At 58.5% G+C, this 18411-nt stretch overlaps 1 protein-coding gene and 1 pseudogene across 1 annotated transcript in view; one reads left to right on the forward strand and one right to left on the reverse strand.

The window, feature by feature from the left end:
* Positions 1-9548, forward strand: part of PDE9A (phosphodiesterase 9A) — a 61768-nt gene extending 52220 nt beyond the window's left edge. The window contains exons 13-18 of the mRNA XM_012659971.1: positions 2925-3038; positions 5618-5722; positions 6239-6367; positions 7433-7528; positions 8483-8564; positions 9465-9548. Coding sequence (XP_012515425.1) covers positions 2925-3038; positions 5618-5722; positions 6239-6367; positions 7433-7528; positions 8483-8564; positions 9465-9475 — 537 coding nt within the window. The 3' untranslated portion in view covers positions 9476-9548. The remainder of the gene's footprint in view (positions 1-2924; positions 3039-5617; positions 5723-6238; positions 6368-7432; positions 7529-8482; positions 8565-9464) is intronic.
* On the reverse strand, positions 573-1780 carry LOC105822901 (annotated as a pseudogene).
* Positions 9549-18411: the final 8863 nt, after the last annotated feature.

An 18411-nucleotide genomic window follows, 5' to 3' on the forward strand; every position in this document is an offset into this window, starting at 1 on the left:
GAGTGTAGAACTCGCCCCAGTGCAGTGTGTCAGAAGAGCGTCCCCTCCACCCCAGTCACCTCCCTGAATGGGTATAAACCACTTCTGGTAGAGTCTGTGGGTCCCGCGACTTGAGCAGAATGAGAACAGGAGTGGCGGGGCTGGGAAGAGGACGGGGGCAGGCTGGGGTTAGGCAGAGAGAGGTCTCGTTGGGGAGACCTGCACGGGGCAGGGCTGAGATTGGAAGGGTTAGGATGTGTAATAGGAAGATTTGAGCCAGACTGTAGCTCACACAGAGTGAGAGGGGAGGGTAAAAAAAGGCTTGGACATAGGGAATTTCAGACCATTTGCCCTTGCAGTGACAGAAGTTGTAGTGAGACTTAGTGTTTTGAGACTTCCGAGGAGGCATCCAGAGGGGTAGATTTTTATTTATTTATTTATTTATTTTTGCTTTAAGAACCACATAACTTTATTGGAAGCGATGGTACAACTGAAAGGTCAAAACTTAAGTGAACACTCTGAAAGGGCAGTGTGCACGCCTGGCTGGTGGCCGGACGTGGCAAGTTACCCATAGCTGTGAGGACAGGCCCAGATCAGTTCTCGTCGCCGCCACTCAGGGTGAGCTTGTCCAAGAGGTACTCGGCCAGCCCGGCGTCCGGCGCCGCCATCTTGCGCAGGTTGGCGACGCAGCCACCCAGCTCCTTGATGGCCCGGACCTGCTCGTGCAGGTGGCGGCTCTTCAGGAAGTCGCGGAGCTGCAGGTCGCCCTTGTCGGTGGCCAGCTGGTGCAGCTCCAGGAGGCTCTGGCTGACGCTCTTCTCCAGCCGGAGGGCGCGCTCCAGGGCCTGCAGCCCGCCCTCCCAGTCGTCGCGCTCGGGCTTCCTGACGTCGCAGAGGCTGACGCGGCCGCCGCGCTGGGTCTGCAGGCCCATCAGCTTCTCCGCGTGCTCCCTCGCCTCCTGGGACCGGCGCAGGAAGTAGCGGGAGAAGTGCTTCAGGGCCACGTCGTCGCGGTCGAAGTAGAAGGCCATGGAGAGGTACACGCGGGAGGCGCCGAGCTCCGCGTTGATGTGGCTGTTAATGGCGGCCTCGCAGTCCGGGTGGTAGTTCTGGCGCACCTCAGAGAGCGCCGCCATGACGGGCGGCGCAGGCGCGGGGAGCGTGAGGAACACGAAGGCGCCTCGGGAGCGCGGGCTGTGGAGCCGGCAACGGCGGCGTTGGCGGCAGCGGGGACCTTGGGGTGAACCCAGGCAGGGCGAGGGCGGTAGCCGGCGGAGTGCGGGCTCCTGGCCCGGTGGCGGGAAAATGGCGGCGGGTCTGCCCGGAACCGGAAGTCCTCCCCAGCGTCGAGTCAGTTCCGGACCTGACCAATCACCACACCGCACCTCGTACATCCCCAACTCCGGGCACTGTGATTGGCTAGAGGTGGGCCAAGCCAGAATGAGAGGCAGCCCCAGGGCCTTTCCTAGAATGTTCAGCGAGAGACTCTCTCTTTCCTCGCACGGTTGCTAAACCAATAGGATGTTAGCTTGGCTCTGCTGGGGGCCACCTTGCCAATCCAAAGAAAGAACTCGATTGAGAATAACTTCAACCAGGAGAAAACAGCGAGACACACAGAGGGACAGATGTCTGCTGACGTCATGTAAGCACCTGGATCCAGCCATACCTTATGCCCTCGGCCTTTTCATTTACATAAGCCATTAAATCCCATGTTCGCTTAAAAAAAATAAAAGAAGAAGAGCATCCCGAAAAAGAAGGGAGTGGGTACCTGATCCAAGGCATCGCCACCTACAGACAGCATCGTCCTCATAGCACCACCGTGGGGACTCAAGGGTTGTCCTGCTGCAAATGCTTTCCTGACTTTAAAAAAAGACTTTCTTCTAGGGGTAAAATCAGTTGTCCCAATTTTTAAAAATATTTTGTCATTGAAGATTTGAGGTATAACTGAAAATTCACTAAAAATATAATTAAATCTTTACAGAAAAATTGCATAGTTCAAAATGCAAGCAATGCCCCCCTTCAAAATATACACTTGAGTTTACCTGTGTTGATTGATTTGGGTTCTGTATTTGATGCTTGTGGTTTTATTTTCTTGGAAAAGTAGAACACCATACCTAGCTCACAGATGTGTTCTGTAAATGTTTGTGGGATGGATGGATGATGGATAGGTGGATGGGTATTAACAGATGGGTGGATGGATGGACGGATGGATGGGTGGATATGTGGATGATTGGATGTGTGGATGGTTGGATGGATGCATGCATGGAAAAGTGGAAGGATGGATGGATGGATGGATGGACAAGTGGGTGGGTGAATGTGTGGATGGTTGGTTAGATGGATGCTTGGACAAGTTGGATGGATGGATGCATGGACAAATGGATGGATGTATGGATGCATGGATGGGTGGATGGTTGGATGGATGGATGTGTGGATGGTTGGATGGATGGATGCTTGGACAAGTGGATAGATGGGTGGGTGGGTAGATGGATGGATGGATGGATGGACAAGTGGATGGGTGAATGTGTGGCTGGTTGGTTAGATGGATGCTTGGACAAGTTGGATGGATGGATGCATGGACAAATGGATGGATGTGTGGATGCATGGATGGGTGGATATATGGATGGATGGATGTGCAGATGGTTGGATGGATGGATGCATGGACAAGTGGATGGGTGGATGTGTGGATGGTTGGATGGATGGATGCTTGGACAAGTAGATGGTTAGTTAGATGGATGCATGGACAAGTGAATGGGTGGATGGACAAGTGGATTGGTGGATGGATGGATGGATGTGTGAACAAGTGGATGGATAGAGGATGGATACATGCAGAGTTGGCTTGAGGCTAAATGAAACAACGTGTCCAGGGGCTCAGTACACTGTAGGCACCTGTGGAATAATTGCTGAGATCGTGCCCTGTGTCAACACTTTATCCTCTCCCTACTCAGGGAATGATCACATTAATCTTGGCCACCGACATGGCGAGGCATGCAGAAATTATGGATTCTTTCAAAGAAAAATTGGAGAATTTTGACTACAGCAACGAGGAGCACATGACCCTGGTAAGTGGGCTGCTCTGCCTCCCACAGGGCTGGCAGGATGAGAGTCCTACCACCCAGCTCAGACACAAACCAACAAGCCAAGATTCTCAGCCTTGCCTTGGAACGAGGTGTGTGGACCTGGTTTTCAAGGTCAAGGGTTTCGCTAGGAAAGCCTGAGAGGGGCCTCGCCTTCTGGAGGACCTCTCCGTTGAGGTTGGGGGCAGCACTTTCTGTTCCTCCATCTCTTTTTTTTTTTTTTTTTTTTTTTGAGAGAGAGAGTCTCACTCTGTTGCCCAGGCTAGAGTGTCGTGGCGTCAGCCTAGCTCACAGCAACCTCAAACTCCTGGGCTGAAGCAATCCTTCTGCCTCAGCCTCCCAAGTAGCTGGGACTACAGGCATGCGCCACCATGCCTGGCTAATTTTTTCTGTATATTTTTAGTTGTCCAGCCAATTTCTTTCTATTTTTAGTAGAGACGGAGTCTCACTCTTGCTCAGACTGGTCTCAAACTCCTGAGCTCAAACGATCCTCCCACCTTGGCCTCCCAGAGAGCTAGGATTACAGGTGTGAGCCACCGTGCCCTGCCCCTCCATCTCTTTTTAACTTGAAGAAGACACGAAGCTGACTCTGGTTCCTGGCCCTGGTTCTGCCGTGAAGGCACCGCACACAGAGCTGGGGTGGGCCGGACTCCACACTGCCCGATTCCGCGTCCCGACTCTGGCATCCCCTACAGCCAGGGCAGGGCCTCACCAAGGAGAAGGGTGTGCTGAGTCCACCAGTGTCTGCCCATTACAAAGAGAAACATGCAAGAACGCCCTGCCCAGCCTTCAAAGAGAAAGTGAATTACGCGGAGTCTGGCTTGAGCATCACGTGTACTTGCTGGCCTCCCCATCTGAAAGTCAATCGATCGTGTCACTTTCCACTGCCAGAGAGGCTGCTTAACAGGGACACTCCTGGTAGATCAGGCTGAACTTCCAGCCATCCAGGCCCGGCAGGTCCAGTCTTTGGGGCCCGCGTCTCTGTGGAGCCGAAGGGCAGCTGATTCCCAAAGTCTGCTCAAGAGGAGAAGCGCCCTGGTGGGTTCCGCGACTGGGCAGGGGGCAAATGCACCCCCACACCTGGCCTCTCCAAGCCCCTTCCCTGAGAGGGAGCCAGGGACAGAGGCGGTCAGGGTGGCCCCCAGCAAGCAGTTTCCTCATCCTGAAAGTCCAGCGGAGCCCGGAGGTGCCGCTTTATCCTCAGAGGTGTGAGGAAGGGCTGGAGGAGCGACAGCAGGGAGGGGTCCGGAGATGGGCATCATGCTCACCGGGGGCCTCCGTCCTCCCTCTGGGATGCCAGGAGAGGCCAGGGAAGAGATGGGGCAGGGGGCGGGAGGCCGGTAGGCCGGGTGCCAGGTGTGAGGGGGTCGATCTGGCAACACGCCAAACCGGAAGTCTCTGCGAGCCTCTACTCGCTCAGGCAGGCGTGCAGGCCAGAGCAGATGCGGCCCGGCTCCCAGGGTTCCATCTTGTCCCACAGAACGGGCCCCAGGCCAGGGGCAGGCAACAGGCAGCGCAGACCCAGCTCGCTGTGCTGCGGGGAGCCCGGGCGGAGGCACGTGCCTCTGTGGACACGTGGGGCGGCTGGCAGGGGGGTCCTACGTGAAAGGAGATCTCCAAGCAGGGAGCACGGGCAGGATGGGGTGTGCGTGGCAGTGTGGCCGCTGGAACCTGGGGCATTGGCCCCCCGAGACTGCGATGCCCTGGCATGCACCGGGTCTGTGGGGGCAGCTCCCCCAGGCCGCCAGGCGAAGGCTGTAACTGCCTCTGCTCCAGAGCCGGCATCCCCCAGAGGAGATAAAGAAAGGCCTGGGTCACGGCCTGGGCCCAGCAAGGAAGGCCGGTGAGGGGAGGGGTAAGGGGCCGCGGGTCCCCCTGAGGTCCCGCTGAGGGTGGGTGGCATGAATCTGCTGTGCCTCGTGCAGACCCGAGCTGAACTGAGCTGTCCTTCGCCAAATCACGTTCCCCAAACCAAACAGGCAGATTTGGGGCCCAGGGCTCAAGGCCGTGCCCCTCACAGACCCTGAGCAGTAGCCAACACTCTGCTCTGGAAGGCTGGTGACTCCGGGTGACAGTCACTTGTGCCTGGCACAAGGCAAGGCCGAGGGACGCTAGCCCTCCACCACCAGCCCCAGAGGCGGGTCCTGGCTGGTTCAGGTGGAAACGCTTTGGCTGGACCCTCTGGCCTCACCTGTCTGCCGCTCAAGTGCCCACCGTGTACCCCACTTGCCAGGCTCGGAGGGGGCCTGGTCTCCTCCGCCTGCTCAGGAGGTGAGAAACGCACCCATCTGGGAAGAGCACCAGGCAGGATGCGCCAGGCACGGGGCAGGGCTGTGGGGACGCTGCCTGGGCTGGGGCGCCAGGAAAGCTGGAGGGAGGGGACCCGAGCAGGACCTCAAAGGTCCATGTGCATTGGAGGGAGGGAGCACGTCCTTCCTCAGTGACCCCCAGCCCAGCACCTCGTCCCCGGCCTCTGCCTGTGACGGCGGGTCCAGACCCGACCAGCAGTGGCAGGTCGTCACGTCCTCCCTCCCGTGCCTAAATGCCAGAGTCTCTTTTTTCAGCTGAAGATGATTTTGATAAAATGCTGCGACATCTCTAACGAGGTCCGTCCCATGGAAGTCGCAGAACCTTGGGTGGACTGCTTATTAGAAGAGTATTTCATGCAGGTAAGAGTCTTGCAAAGCAGTCAAACCCGCGATCACCATCAGCCCCGTTCAGCAAAGCCCGTGTTTGGAGGGCACCAGGGGGTTGGGGGGCAGTGGGGACAGGCCTTCCCGCTCCCACCCGGCGGCTTCACCAGCCTGCGGAAAGCCTTCCCGGCAGGCGCACGTCAGAAACAAAATAGGCCATAATTTGAAACCTGAAAGGCAGTGACATCCCAGAACAGCTAATGTTGTGAAATTGCCACCTGTCACCACTAATGGAGCCACTTTCAGGGGTGGACTTGTCAGCAAACTGCCTGAAAGTCAAGAGGCCAGACTGGGGGGCAGGAGGGAGCCCGGGTGGCGGCGCCCGGGCAGCTGGCTCTCCCTCGTCCTTGCCGACGCGTCGTAGAGTGGCGCGGTTGGCTGTTGGCCAATCAGCTCACTTCATCCTTCCCTGAGACGAGCGAGCGCACTGCGGTCCACATTCCGTGGGATTTCTGTCCTTAATGTCGCCGCCGTCTGCTGCGTTCCCTGCAGAGCGACCGCGAGAAGTCGGAAGGCCTCCCTGTGGCCCCGTTCATGGACCGGGACAAAGTGACCAAAGCTACGGCCCAAATTGGGTTCATCAAGTTTGTCCTGATCCCGATGTTCGAGACGGTGACCAAGGTGAGTAACTGTCACCACATGCCGAGGCCTGACCCTGAGAAATACACACAGGCATGTGCTCACACACGTGCACACGCACAGCACACACACACACACACACACACACACACACACACACGAGCCCTGAGAAGCCTCCTCACCCTGCTCTCACGGTCGCCACTCTCCAGGCCGTTTCCCCGGCTCCCCTGCAGCCTGGCCCCCTACCCAGCACCCCTGCGGAGCTGCCCAGCCTGCCTTGCTGGGCCATCAGGGCTCCTCCCCCACCCCCGCGCCACCCCTGCTGGCCTTCAGGACCCAGCGGGCAGCACGGCTGCTTCTCTTGACCGCCTGGCCCTCCCTCTGCGTCCCACCATCAGGCTGTGTCGTTGCCCCTCGAGGAACCAGCCGGGATCAGTGACCTCAGGTTGTTCCACCCAGAGCCCAGATCCCTGCCTTCACCCCACCCCAGCCGGTGGCCCTGTCTGCCCACGGCACAGTCCCGTCCAGCTCCCTGCAGGGCCCCAGGGCTGCCTGTGGCTGCTTGCCGAGGCCCCCACCTTGACCCCTCAGCATGTCTAAAACTCACCCTCTTGCCCCCCGACTCTCCCCACCCAGCACGACTGGGACCAAGGCTGCGGGGCTCAGAGTTGCCAGCCCTTCCCTTCCCCAGGACCCCCAGCCCAGCGGCCTCTGCAAGCTCCCCTTCCCTGCACCTTTGTAAGAACTTCCAAACCTGTCCCCTGCCCTCATCTCACGGGGCTGGGGCCGAGAAGGCGGGAGGCGGGGGGGTTTGGCATCTCCACCCCAGGGGCAGCAAGGGCTGGACACAGATCTCGAGCCTGGAGGTGGGGGGAGTGGCTGGCACAAGGGTCCCCGGGAAGCAGGACTGACCCAGTGTCCTCCACGCCTCGGCCACGTGGATTTCCCCAGAGGCCCCAACCCAGGAGGCCACCAAAAGTGCCACGGGGTGGACGTAAGTGTCCTCTGGGCTCCGCTGGACACAGAGGACCTGACACCTGTTTTTCTCAAACGTCCTGTCGCCTTCAGGCCGATGCACTGTCTGAGCAAACGGTTTGTGTCTCGCAGCTCTTCCCCATGGTCGAGGAGCTCATGCTGCAGCCCCTGTGGGAGTCCCGGGACCGCTATGAGGAGCTGAAGCGGATCGACGACGCCATGAAAGAGGTAGGACGGAGGGTTCGGAAGGCAGTCCTCCTCGGGGCAGCCCGCCAGAGCGGGCTCCGCACCACGCTCCTCGTCCAGACCCTGGGCGTGCCCCGCAGGGCTCCACTGACAGTGGCCCGGCGGCCGGGAGCACTTCCGCTCTTCTGAAGGCCATGCCCGATAAAACTGGGGACTCTGTGCGCTCCCAGAAACCACAGCCACGTCTGCGTCCATGCTCGGCGCTCCTTCCAGGGAGTTTGCTCGCCGAGCCATTAGCAAGAGTCACAGTGAGAGTCACAGTGGCAACCGATACCACGCGCACCCTGACAGGCTCGGGTGTTTGAACAGCTTTTAGGGCCCCTCTGAGCAGGGCCCGCCCCTCGCCCTGGCTCCAGGGCTGACTTGCTCAGAGGAGGACATGGCGTGGAAAGGGATGCTGCCCTCAGCACAGGGACAAAGTGACCACCCACATCCCAGCCTCCAGGCATAGGGCACGCACAGGGCACCTGGACACCTCTCGGGTCAGGGAGCCCAGGCCTGGCTTCAGGCTGCCGCTGGATGGATGCTGCTCCTCAAGAGAGGCTCAGGCGTGCAGGTCAGAGCCAGTGGATGCTTCTGCAGCCCCCTGCCTGCCGTCCAGCTACCACGGAGCGCCCCCGTCCGCCCTCCTGCCCGCCTCTCTCCAGGGGCCAACGCGGCTAGAACAGCGTCCCCAGCCACCCACCCCTTGTCCCGTGCTGGGCTCTCTGTGCCCTGACCCCCTGCAAGGCCCCCTTCAGTCAGGGCTTCCCCAGCTGTGGTCCCCACGTGGGCAGCGGATAACCGGGAAGGTGGTGAAGGGCCGTCTCTGCAAGAGACGCTGCGCTGTGTCTGGGCACACGGGGCCTCAGGCAGCAGAAACCGATGCAGGAGAAGGCTCTGCTCTTGCTCACCTCCTGTATCCCAGAGCTGACCGCCCTTCTCTGCGCTGTCTAGTTACAGAAAAAGACTGAGAGCTTGACGTCCGGGGGCCCTGAAACATCCAGAGAGAAAAGCAGAGATGTGAAAAAAAGCGAAGGTAAGGCTATTCTGAACTGTCTCGCTGCGTTTCAGACTAAAGCGGGAGGGGCCGCAAATCATAGAAGAAGGACGGAAGCAAAGGCAGGAATGGAGGGAGAGAGGGGAGAACATCTGAATTCTGCAATTTTTTAAATAAGTGAAACTTTTATTCTTCACATCTAATAGTTAGAATTAGGCTCTGAAAGGAGAACATACTTTAGTTAGTAGAAAAGCATTACTAATCAGCTTCTGCACTTTTAAAAAGTGCATTCGAAGCACTTAAGCTTTAAAGCTTTTCAAAAATAAAGTACTTACATCGCGCTAAGCATTTTCCTCTGCACTTGTTGATACTGGCCACTCCTTGAGTCCACGTGAGATGCAGAAGCGTCCCACTTGGCCACCTTGTAATAAGGTCACACCATACACGAGTCCAGCAGATGATTCCAAAGCCCCTCGGCTTTCCAAGCGCAAGGCCCAGGGCATGAGAAGGCGGACTTGGCTTTGTAAGAGAAGCAGTGATGGGCTCTGGCATTCAGCATGCCTGTTTTGAGGCCAAGCCCTGCTGCCTGCAAGCTGAGCGACATGCACAAGTGTCTCAGCTTCTCTGAAGCCAGAGCCCTAAGCTCCGAATGAGAGGCAGCGTCCCGCTTCCCACTGCCGTCTCAGCAATCGGATGAGCAGAGCGCGGGTCCGTACGAAGTGCTCAGGAAACGCTGGCATTTAATTTTTAAGCCAGATGATGCTGTGGCTCTGAAGAGGGATCAGCGCTGTTTTATTTTCCCTAAATGTGTTCAGCAGTATGTCTGCTGGCCTCATTCTTTAAACGGTCTGTGTGTAACCCTGCGCCGCGCCTGATCCTGCCTGCGTGCGCTCGGTCCGCACACAAACCAACCCGTGGTCCTTTTCCTTCCCCGCGCAGACCGCACCTGAGGACGGCGGAGGGCCGTGGCTGCCGCTCGCACGCCCGGGCTTCGCGGCGTCCTCCCCGCAGGGAATGCTGCTCTCCGCGCCCGACGCCAGGACCGTGTTTTCTAAGAACCGTTTTGTTCACTGAAAAACAAAGGAATTCATGATACTGTACAGAATTTTTATTTTTAAACTGTCTTTTAAATAATATATTCTTATACAGAAACGGGTACTGTACTTTTTCTTCGGTAGAGTTGTGTATCCCGGGGCTGCTTCCGGCAAGTTCTCCTGTGGCGGTGAAGGACGCTGTGCTTGTCCGCAGACGCGACTTAGAGCAGCTGCCCGGTGCGATACAACACGTACACGCGTGTAAATTCACATTAAATGTCACCACGGTGCCCTGAGCGCAAGGACCTGCGCGTGTCCTGTGTTTCTGAACAGGGGAGACCTCGGTGCCATGTGTGTCACAGCAAAGGCACAACCCACGAGGGCACAGCTATCACTGGGGGGCCCGTTTACAGGGAGTGGGGACTTACATTTAAATCCTTAGACAGGGAAAGGCTTGCGGGCTCTCGCGGAGGAGCGCCGCCCCTTCCTTCTCGCCGTTGCGCCGAGACGTTCTGGTGGCGCCGTGCCCACGCGGGGGCCCGCCCTCCGCTTGTTCGTGGTCCAGCTTCTGCTCCTGCCCGCGACGGTGGCACACACCTGAGCTCTGTCGCACCCCCCGCAGATGTGTGGACTCCTGGAGCCTCGACTTACAGAAAGCCGGGGAGACGCCTGCTGCATGTCTTCCCGGGCCACGGGCTCCTTCCCCGCTCCCCTCCAGGGACACAGTCACCTCCTGGAGAGCTGATCTTTGAAGGCCACTTGCACAGGCCGAGCTTCATAGACTTGACACGGGTGTTTGGGTTCAGTTTCCTCCCAGCATTTGCTCCCTTTGGGTAAATTCCAGAATATTTCTTCCCATCTTGGAGTAATTCATTTTTGACCTGTAAAATTCTCATCTCTCCTTGAATCCAGCTCGGCGTAGATGGGAACTGTGAATTCTACATCTCTTCTTGTTTCTGCTTTTGTTTTTCATTTCAGTCCTGCTAAAGCCTATATATGTGTGTGTGTTTATGTATATATGGCAACTTTGGTGCAAATACAGCCGAAATGAGGGCGTGCAGACACTGACGCCCTCGGCCTCCACGTCGTCCTGTATGGAAGATTTGTTGTCTGCCGCTTCGCCGGTAACCAAGCTCTGCAATGTGCTAATGTACCGTGAATGCCTGCCCCGCCACCCCAGCCCCTTATGAAACCCCCTAAGATTGGTTCTTGAACTTTCGCAGAGACACACGCCTACAGACACATAAACGCGGCAGCACACGTGTGCCCCCAGGTGATGCACATCCGCGCGCACGTGTGCCCCCCGGCGATGCACATCCGCGCACACGTGTGCCCGCAGGTGATGCACATCTGCACACACCCCTGCACTTCAACATCCTTGCTTTGTTGGGGCTGTACCACGTCCTGGAGCAATACAAGCAATCGCTGACGACATGCGCAAGCCAAGGACGCACAGCAGCGCCTGCGACGGGCCCTGGCTCCCGCAAGGCCAGCCTGGTGCCCGTTAGTGGGTCCCTCAGAAGCTGGCACAAGAGAACCCGGCTGCACACGAAATGCTTCCTGACCCGTCTGCTCTAAAAATGCTTCTGTGCTGTAGGTACCTCCCACCTGCTGGCTGAGCCGGGCGAGGAGCCCCAGCCTGAGTCCCCCCCCACAAGGGCATGTCCCCTCCCTTCAGGCTGCAGAGGAAGCCCACCAGCCAGCCCCCTGTTGCACAGAGCAGCCCCCAGAGCGCCATGGTCCACCTTGGTCAACCTGAACGCTCAGAGCCTGCCCCAAAGCACCCACACATGGTCCTGAAGGCACATGGCAGGTCAGGTGAGCCCACGGCCCCCACGTAGCACCTGTGCTGCAGCACCCAGCCCTGGGGGTGGGCCAGCCAGAGGAATGAGCCTGCAGACAGACAGGCTCTCGGAGGACGGAGCCCGACCTACACAGCCCACTGACAAAGACACCCCTCTCGGGTGGGCCGGCTCCACCGCTGTTCAGGACAGGGCACTTCCAAGGGAACTTTCTTTCTGCCTGACGGTCAGTGTTCACTCAACATAAAGGATAAGAATGTTTAGAGCCCAGCCATACGTCCAGCAATAGGCAGGAACGATGCCCAGTGCTTCCAGAGCAAGGTCGGAGACGCAGCTGCTGGGGGCTGCCATCCGGCACGCAGTACGTAGAGCAGGACGTCTCCCCACGAGGGTCGGGAAAGAGGGTGTTGGCCTGTGCTCAACCCAGCACCATCCTGCGACCCAGCCACGCCTTGTTCCTCCAAGGGGCCAAGAAAACAGTTTTCCGATGGTTTTCTCCCCAAGAACTTTTCCTGGCAATTCAAGGAACATGCATGTGTCAAAGACCGGATCTGACAAATCCCAACAAATCTGCCTCCTAAATTATGGCATTGTCTCTGCTGGGTGCCGGCAATGTGCCGCCTTGGAAGTGTCACTCCCAGCCCAGCCACTCTGCTTCCCCAGAAGGCAGCATGGCCTCTGTGATTCCAGCTGCGACCGTGCCGTAAGGGAAGAAGTGAGGACAAATGTCTCCCACTGGCGTCCCAGATGGTGTCCCCGTGGCCGAAGACCCCACCCACCCCGCTTATGTCACCTGTCGTATCTCAGACTATGATCATCTTCCATGGTTTCCTTCATTTGTAATGTCTGACGCCCATGTGACCGTCTTTGCTTGCTGGCATCTCCAGCCAAATCGCGCAGGAGACCCTTGACGCAGAATGGCTACGGCATGAGGTCGGGGAACACTAAGCACATGAAATCCTTACCCCCGACAGATACCCATCCGGGGAGACCGTTGACATCCCAGCCGCCTCTGGCATGGGACAGCAGCTGCCTCACCTGGCCCTTGCCACAGGAAACCCATATTCCATTCTCACATCAAAGGTGGGGTCTGGGCTGGGTTTCCCTCGGGCCAGGAGAGGGCTGAAGGGGCAAATGGCTGGCCAGGCCGGCCTTTGTCTCCCTGCCCCTCCAATGTTGCAATACAGGTGGGGGAGTGGTTAAAAATCTAAGTCAAAAGATTTTTTTTAAGAAATTGTTTTGCTCTGTTGCCCAGGCTGGGCTCAAATGATCCTCCCATCTCAGCCCCCTGAGCAGTGGGGACCACAGGCGCACGCCACCACGCCCGGCTGTAATCTGTCTGCTGCTGGAGCCGCCCCATCCGTGCACCTTGTGACGGGGCCCCCACGGGCTTACATCCCTCCTGGCTGCCTCCCCGGGTGGAGGCCTGGGGCCCGGCGTACAGGGGGTGCTCAGGACAGAGCGAACGTGGGTTGTTCTGGCTGGCACCAGGACAGCCCCTGGGCCCTGCGGCTCCCCTCCTCTCCCTGGGACGCTGCCTGCCCTGGGGAAGGTGGGCCTGTCCACCCGGCCAAGGCAGCCTCACAGCCAGACCCAGACGCTGCCCGGGAAGCCTGGTCCTCTCCAGCTCCGAAGGCCCATGGAGCTGGGAGGGGCGGCCCGAGGAAAGGTCCAGAACCTTCATCTCTCCTCAGGCCAGGCCGGGCCTTGGTTTCATTCCTTAGGAAAGTCCAGCACCCACCCTCTGCAGGGCCCCTCCGCCAAGGGCCCGCAGACACGGCCGAGGCGAGCGCGAGGCCCAGTCACCAAGCCCGAAACCAAACGCCCTGACCCCCACTCCTCGGCCGGGCTAGGATTCAGGCCGAATCGCACCTGGGCTGGGGGAGGGGGTTGAGGGAATTTCTTATCATTTTTCCTGTAGTTTCCGAATTTCCTGCAATAAATGGCTTTCCTTTTATGAATAAAATAAACAAATTATATTTTTGCTGTAAAAATGGGGTGTAGAAATGGCGTTGTTTAGCCACAGGGAGCAGGCCTGGGATGTGAAGATGAAGTCAGAGATCAGTGTGTCCACAGGCCACCGAAGCCAGGGACTGCGGGTGCCTCGGTCTGCCCGGGCTGCTGTGACAAAGTGCCAGCGACTGGTGGCTGATAAACTGCGGAAACTCGTCGCAGTTCCGGAGGCTGCGGGTCCAAGACCCAGGTGCCGGCGGACTCAGCGTCCTGCGAGGGCTCTTCCTGTTCGCAGACGGCGCCCGCGCGCCGTGGCCTCCGTGGTGCGAGGGCCAGGGAGCCCTCTGGGGCCTGGTCCCCCCACGAGGCTCCCCCAAGACCTAATCGCCTCCCGAAGGCCCCTCCTCCCACACCATCGCCTGAGCGGTGAGGATTTCAACACAGGAGTTCGGGGAGACAGAAGCGTTCAGACCGCACAGCGGCCGCCGAAAGAGGCAGGCAGGACCCTCCCCGGAGCCTTCGGAGGGAGCGTGGCCCTGCCGACACCCAATCTCAGACTTGCGGCCCCAGAACTGTGGGAGAAACACTTCTGTTGTTTTGAGCCAACCAGTGGAAATTTGCCACAGCGTCCCCAGGAAACACGCACAGTCCTCCCCGAATGAATAAGCCCAGCGCGATCCCGGCCCAGCGCTTCTGCAGCAGGGGCAGCTCCGTCCCTCCTCACCGCGAGCCTCCAGGTGCACGACTGTCGGTAGTGACCCTTAGTGCCTCCGTTTTGCAGGCAGGGACACTGAGGCACAGAGAGGAGTCTCAGAGCTGCTGAGGCTCAGAGCAGGCTGGTGGCAAGGACCCCTCCCGACTGGCCCCGGGAGTGGGTGCGGAGCCCAGCGATGGGGACAGGGAGACGGGATGACGGGCAGGCCTGCAGCGGGTTAGGGTTAGGGCCCAAGAGGCCCCTGGGGGATGCACAGCAGAGAGGAGTGGGCCACCCGGCCCCCAGCCCCAGGGGCCATCCAGAGAGCCCCCACACTGTGGTACAGCCAGAGGCTGGGCTGGGCCCGGGCAGTGAGCGGACAGGCATCTCCACATGCGGGTGGGGATGAACGCGTGTGCGACAGTTAATTTACATGCCAGCTCGGCGGGGCCACGGTGCCCACACACAATTCTAGGTGTTTCTCCAAGGGTGCTCTGCGAGGATGAATCTGCGTTGACACAGGAGGATTTCAAGTCCAGCAGACTGCCCTCCCTGCTGTGGGTGGGCCTCGTCCAATCAGGCGAGGCCCTGGATAGAACGAAGTCTGCTGGCCCGACCCGAGCAAGGACCCGCCAGCAAGCGCCTGTGGAAGAAACAGCAGCTCTTCTCCCAGCTCCAGCCTGCCGGCCTCGCCTGTCAAATTTCCAACTTGCCAGCTCCATAATCACGTTCCCGAAAGTCAGCTTCTCTCTCTTTCTCTCTCTCTCTCTGTCTCTCTCTCTCTCTCTGTGCATGCACAATTCTCACACACACACACACACACACACACACACACGCACACACACACACCTCCCGGCACCTGTGAGGCTGTGGAGGCGACTCCTTACCTAAGGAGCTTAAGAGAAAGGAGCACAGGGGTCTGCTGGCTCTCAGCTTGGACGCACCCTCCTCCAGGAAGCCTCCCCTGACCGCCTGGACGGAGCTCAGTGCCCTCCCGCGTCCTAGTGCGCGGGCCTGGGCCCTGGCCCGAGATTACAGTGACAAGCCTCTGCGGGAGTGTCAGCTTTCTGGTCACAGGCAAGCCCCCGGTGAGCAGGGTCTGTTCGCTGCTATATAACCAGGGCCAGCACCAGACTGCCATCGGGCCAGGGGCCAAATGACCAGGAGAGCCCAGGGGCATTCCCTAGCCTATCCCTCTCCCCTCCCTCTCCTGGAAAACAATTTTCCCTCCCCAGCTGCCCAGGGAGCCGGGTGGGCTCCTCCACCTGAGCTTTTGAACTGGAGAGGAGGGGAGGACAGCTCTGGAGATGCCCAGGGCCACAGTCTGGGGTGGGCCGGGGCCTTATTGCCTCAGAAAGCAGCTGGGAGAACCACTGCAGATCCCTTTGCTTCTCTGGCAAATGGGAACTGGAGAGTCGGAAAGGTCATCTCCCCGCTCCTTCCTTCCTTCCCTCCTTCCCTCCTTCCTTCCTTCCCTTCCTTTCCTTTTTTGTTCCTTTTCCTGTTTATAATCTCTCATTTTTCCCCACTCTTACGGACTGAATGTGTCTCCCCGAAAGCCACAGCTTGAAGCCTTAACCCCCAATGTGATGGAATTTGGAGGTGACCTTTGGGAGGCGACTGGGGTTAGACGGGGTCAGAGGGCAGGGCCTCGTGGTGGGATTGCAGCCCTTGTGAAAAGAGGAAGAGACTCCAGAGATCGCGCTTTCTCTCTCTCTGAGCGCTTGCACCCAGGAAAGGCCACATGAGGACACAGGAAGAAGACGGCCGTCCACACACCAGGAAGAGAGCCCGCCTTTTACCACATTTTATGACAGAGGAAGACAATTTTCTTACTTTTGATGTGTCCTTGCTCTACGTGGGGAGAGGATACTTTCTAGGGTCCACATAATGAGAAGGTATGAAGTTCACAATGAGTCAGGTCTACGTCCGGTGGAATCCTGCAGAATCGGACTCCAGACTGCACACACACGCTTGTCAGTGGTTAGAGATTCCATTTCTGGAGCTACTTCCTTGGCTTCAGACAGGATCCATACGTTGACGTTGGAGCAACACTGAGCTCCAAGTCTGGGGCCAGGCTCTATCCGAAACAGAGACAAGGTCCTCCTGCTCTACTCACCTACCAGAAGATTCCAAGAATCTCTGAGACAACCACCACGTCCTTTCCTCATTTCGAAGAAAACCACTGTTCCGGCTATAACAGCACATCCCATTAGCACCTCATCCTCGATACGGACAGTCCTTCTGACAGTGGATCCTGCCCGAGCCAGAGAGCCAGATTTGAACACAGATACGCCCGTGGCCACACTCTGCTGCACCTGAAACAGGAGGGGACATTTTCAGGAGACTCATAGCTCCAGGAAGCCACCCATGGCAGTCAGTGCCTGCCTCCTGACAGTCCCAGGTGGCCCAGGAGCCCTTGGCTGGGAGGAGAGCCCCGGGTTCCCCAGCATTGGCCCTGCCTACGCAGCCTCCACCTGCCTGCCCTGCCCCCATCTGCCCCCACCTATCCCCACCTATCCCCACCTGCCCCCACCTGAGTCCATGACCTTGAGCTTGTCCTCCTGACCTCCCCTCTCGGTGGCCACATCCATCTCATGAGCAGCTGCACGGGTGAGCGCTTTCCAGACCTGGCTGCCCCTGAGGCCATCTGCGGACGCTGAGCCTTGTTGCCCCTGAGGGTCTGATTCCGGAGGTCTTCGAGGGCTGAGATCTCTGCTTTCCGAGCTTTGCGAGTGTTCCTAGGGCAAGGCCTAGGGTGAGCTACTGCACTGCCGTGTCTCCTAGATTCTGTCATTTCTGACCTTCTGCAGTCACCATTGCACCTGGTGTCTAAAGGGGGCGAGAGAAAGAGGAGGGAGAAAGGAAGGACCTAACTGTTTTCGGGAGGCATCCCCGTTTGGAAGTCGATCTTTTCAGGGGCTCTGCTCTGGTAGGGAACAAGTAGAAGGCAGCGGCATCCCTGGGAGCATCGGTGGGGACAGAGCCGGCCTGCATCCCCCTTCCCGTCCTTCTCTGGGCATAAGGACGTGGAAGTGCGGCCCGTACCGCAGGGTCCAGACAGCTTCACACACTCAGCATCTGAGGAATTAAGCCGAAAGAACGAAACCGGGCCGACTCTACCCCCGTACCAGGAGGACAAGGGCCCACAGACGACCGCTAACCTGCTTTGCTGCAGCAACTTGTATCTTGGCGTCGGGGACAGTTTAAACCATCAAATTAACATCCTCACCGGAGTAACAATCTGTTCGCCATAACCAGGCGACCCCAATTAGCTACCGGTTAACTTTCGACCCTCCCATCATCTCAGCTCTGGGGCTGCTGAATCGCTGTCCGATGCACCCACGTCCATGGCACCAGCAGGCCGTGAGGACCCCGCCCCCCATGATCTATTACATCTTCTCCCACTGGGTGGTCTGGGTCATGGACAGAATGTCTGTGACCCCCCCCACCAAATTCCCGTGTTGACAACCTCACCCCCACGGTGCTGGTGTTTGGAGGTGGGGCCTGGGGGATGACGAGGTCACAAGGGTGGAGCTTCATGAGTGGGATCAGTGCCCTTACAAAAGGGACCCCAAAAAGCTCCCTCGCCCCTTCCCCACACAAGGACACTCAGGAAGGAGGAGCCCTCGCCAGGACCTGGCCACGCCGGCACCCAGGTCTCAGACTCCCAGCCTCCCAAACTGGGAGACATAACGTCTGTTGTGCACAAGCCGCCCATCTGCGGCCCCCTGCAGAGCGCCCGGGCTGTGCAGGACGGACACTCTGTCACCTTCCCGTCTCTTTTAGGTCTCTGCCTGCGTTGGGCTCTATGGCTGCTGTAACCAGTTACCTCCCCGAAAACAACACAGATCTGTTCTCCTACAGTTCTGGAAGGTAGAAGTCCGAAATCAGTCTCACTCAACTGAAGTCAAGGCGCCAGCTGGGTTCGTTCCTTTCCGGAGGCTCTAGAGGAAAATCCTGCCCTTTCCAGCTTCCAGAGGCTGCCCACATCCCTTGGCTCATGGCTGCTTCCTCCACTTGAAAGCACATCATTCCAGCCTCTGCTTCTCTTGGTCCATCTCTCCTCTCTCTCCCTCCCTCCCTCTCCCCCTCCCTGGCCCTCTCTCCCCTCCCCACCTCTGCTTCCCTCCCGTGAGGCCCTGTGAGGACAGAGGCCCACAGCCCTGTCTTAGATGCAGAGCTTGATGCACCTGCGGAGTCCCTTGTGCCGTGTAAACTAACAGTCCTGGGCTCCAGGGATGAGGGCGTGCACACCCATGGGGAGGGCGGCCTTGCTCTGTCCACCACATTGCTCAGACAGCATGTCGCTGAGGGTCTTTCCTGGCCTCAGCCCTGCCCCCACCCCCAGGCCTCTCTCTCCCCTTTGGGCTTTACTGTCCCTCGTCACACTCCAGGGTGAC

The sequence above is a fragment of the Propithecus coquereli genome, unplaced genomic scaffold (assembly GCF_000956105.1).
Source record: "Propithecus coquereli isolate 6110/MARCELLA unplaced genomic scaffold, Pcoq_1.0 Scaffold644, whole genome shotgun sequence".
In the NCBI taxonomy this organism is placed as follows: domain Eukaryota; kingdom Metazoa; phylum Chordata; class Mammalia; order Primates; family Indriidae; genus Propithecus; species Propithecus coquereli.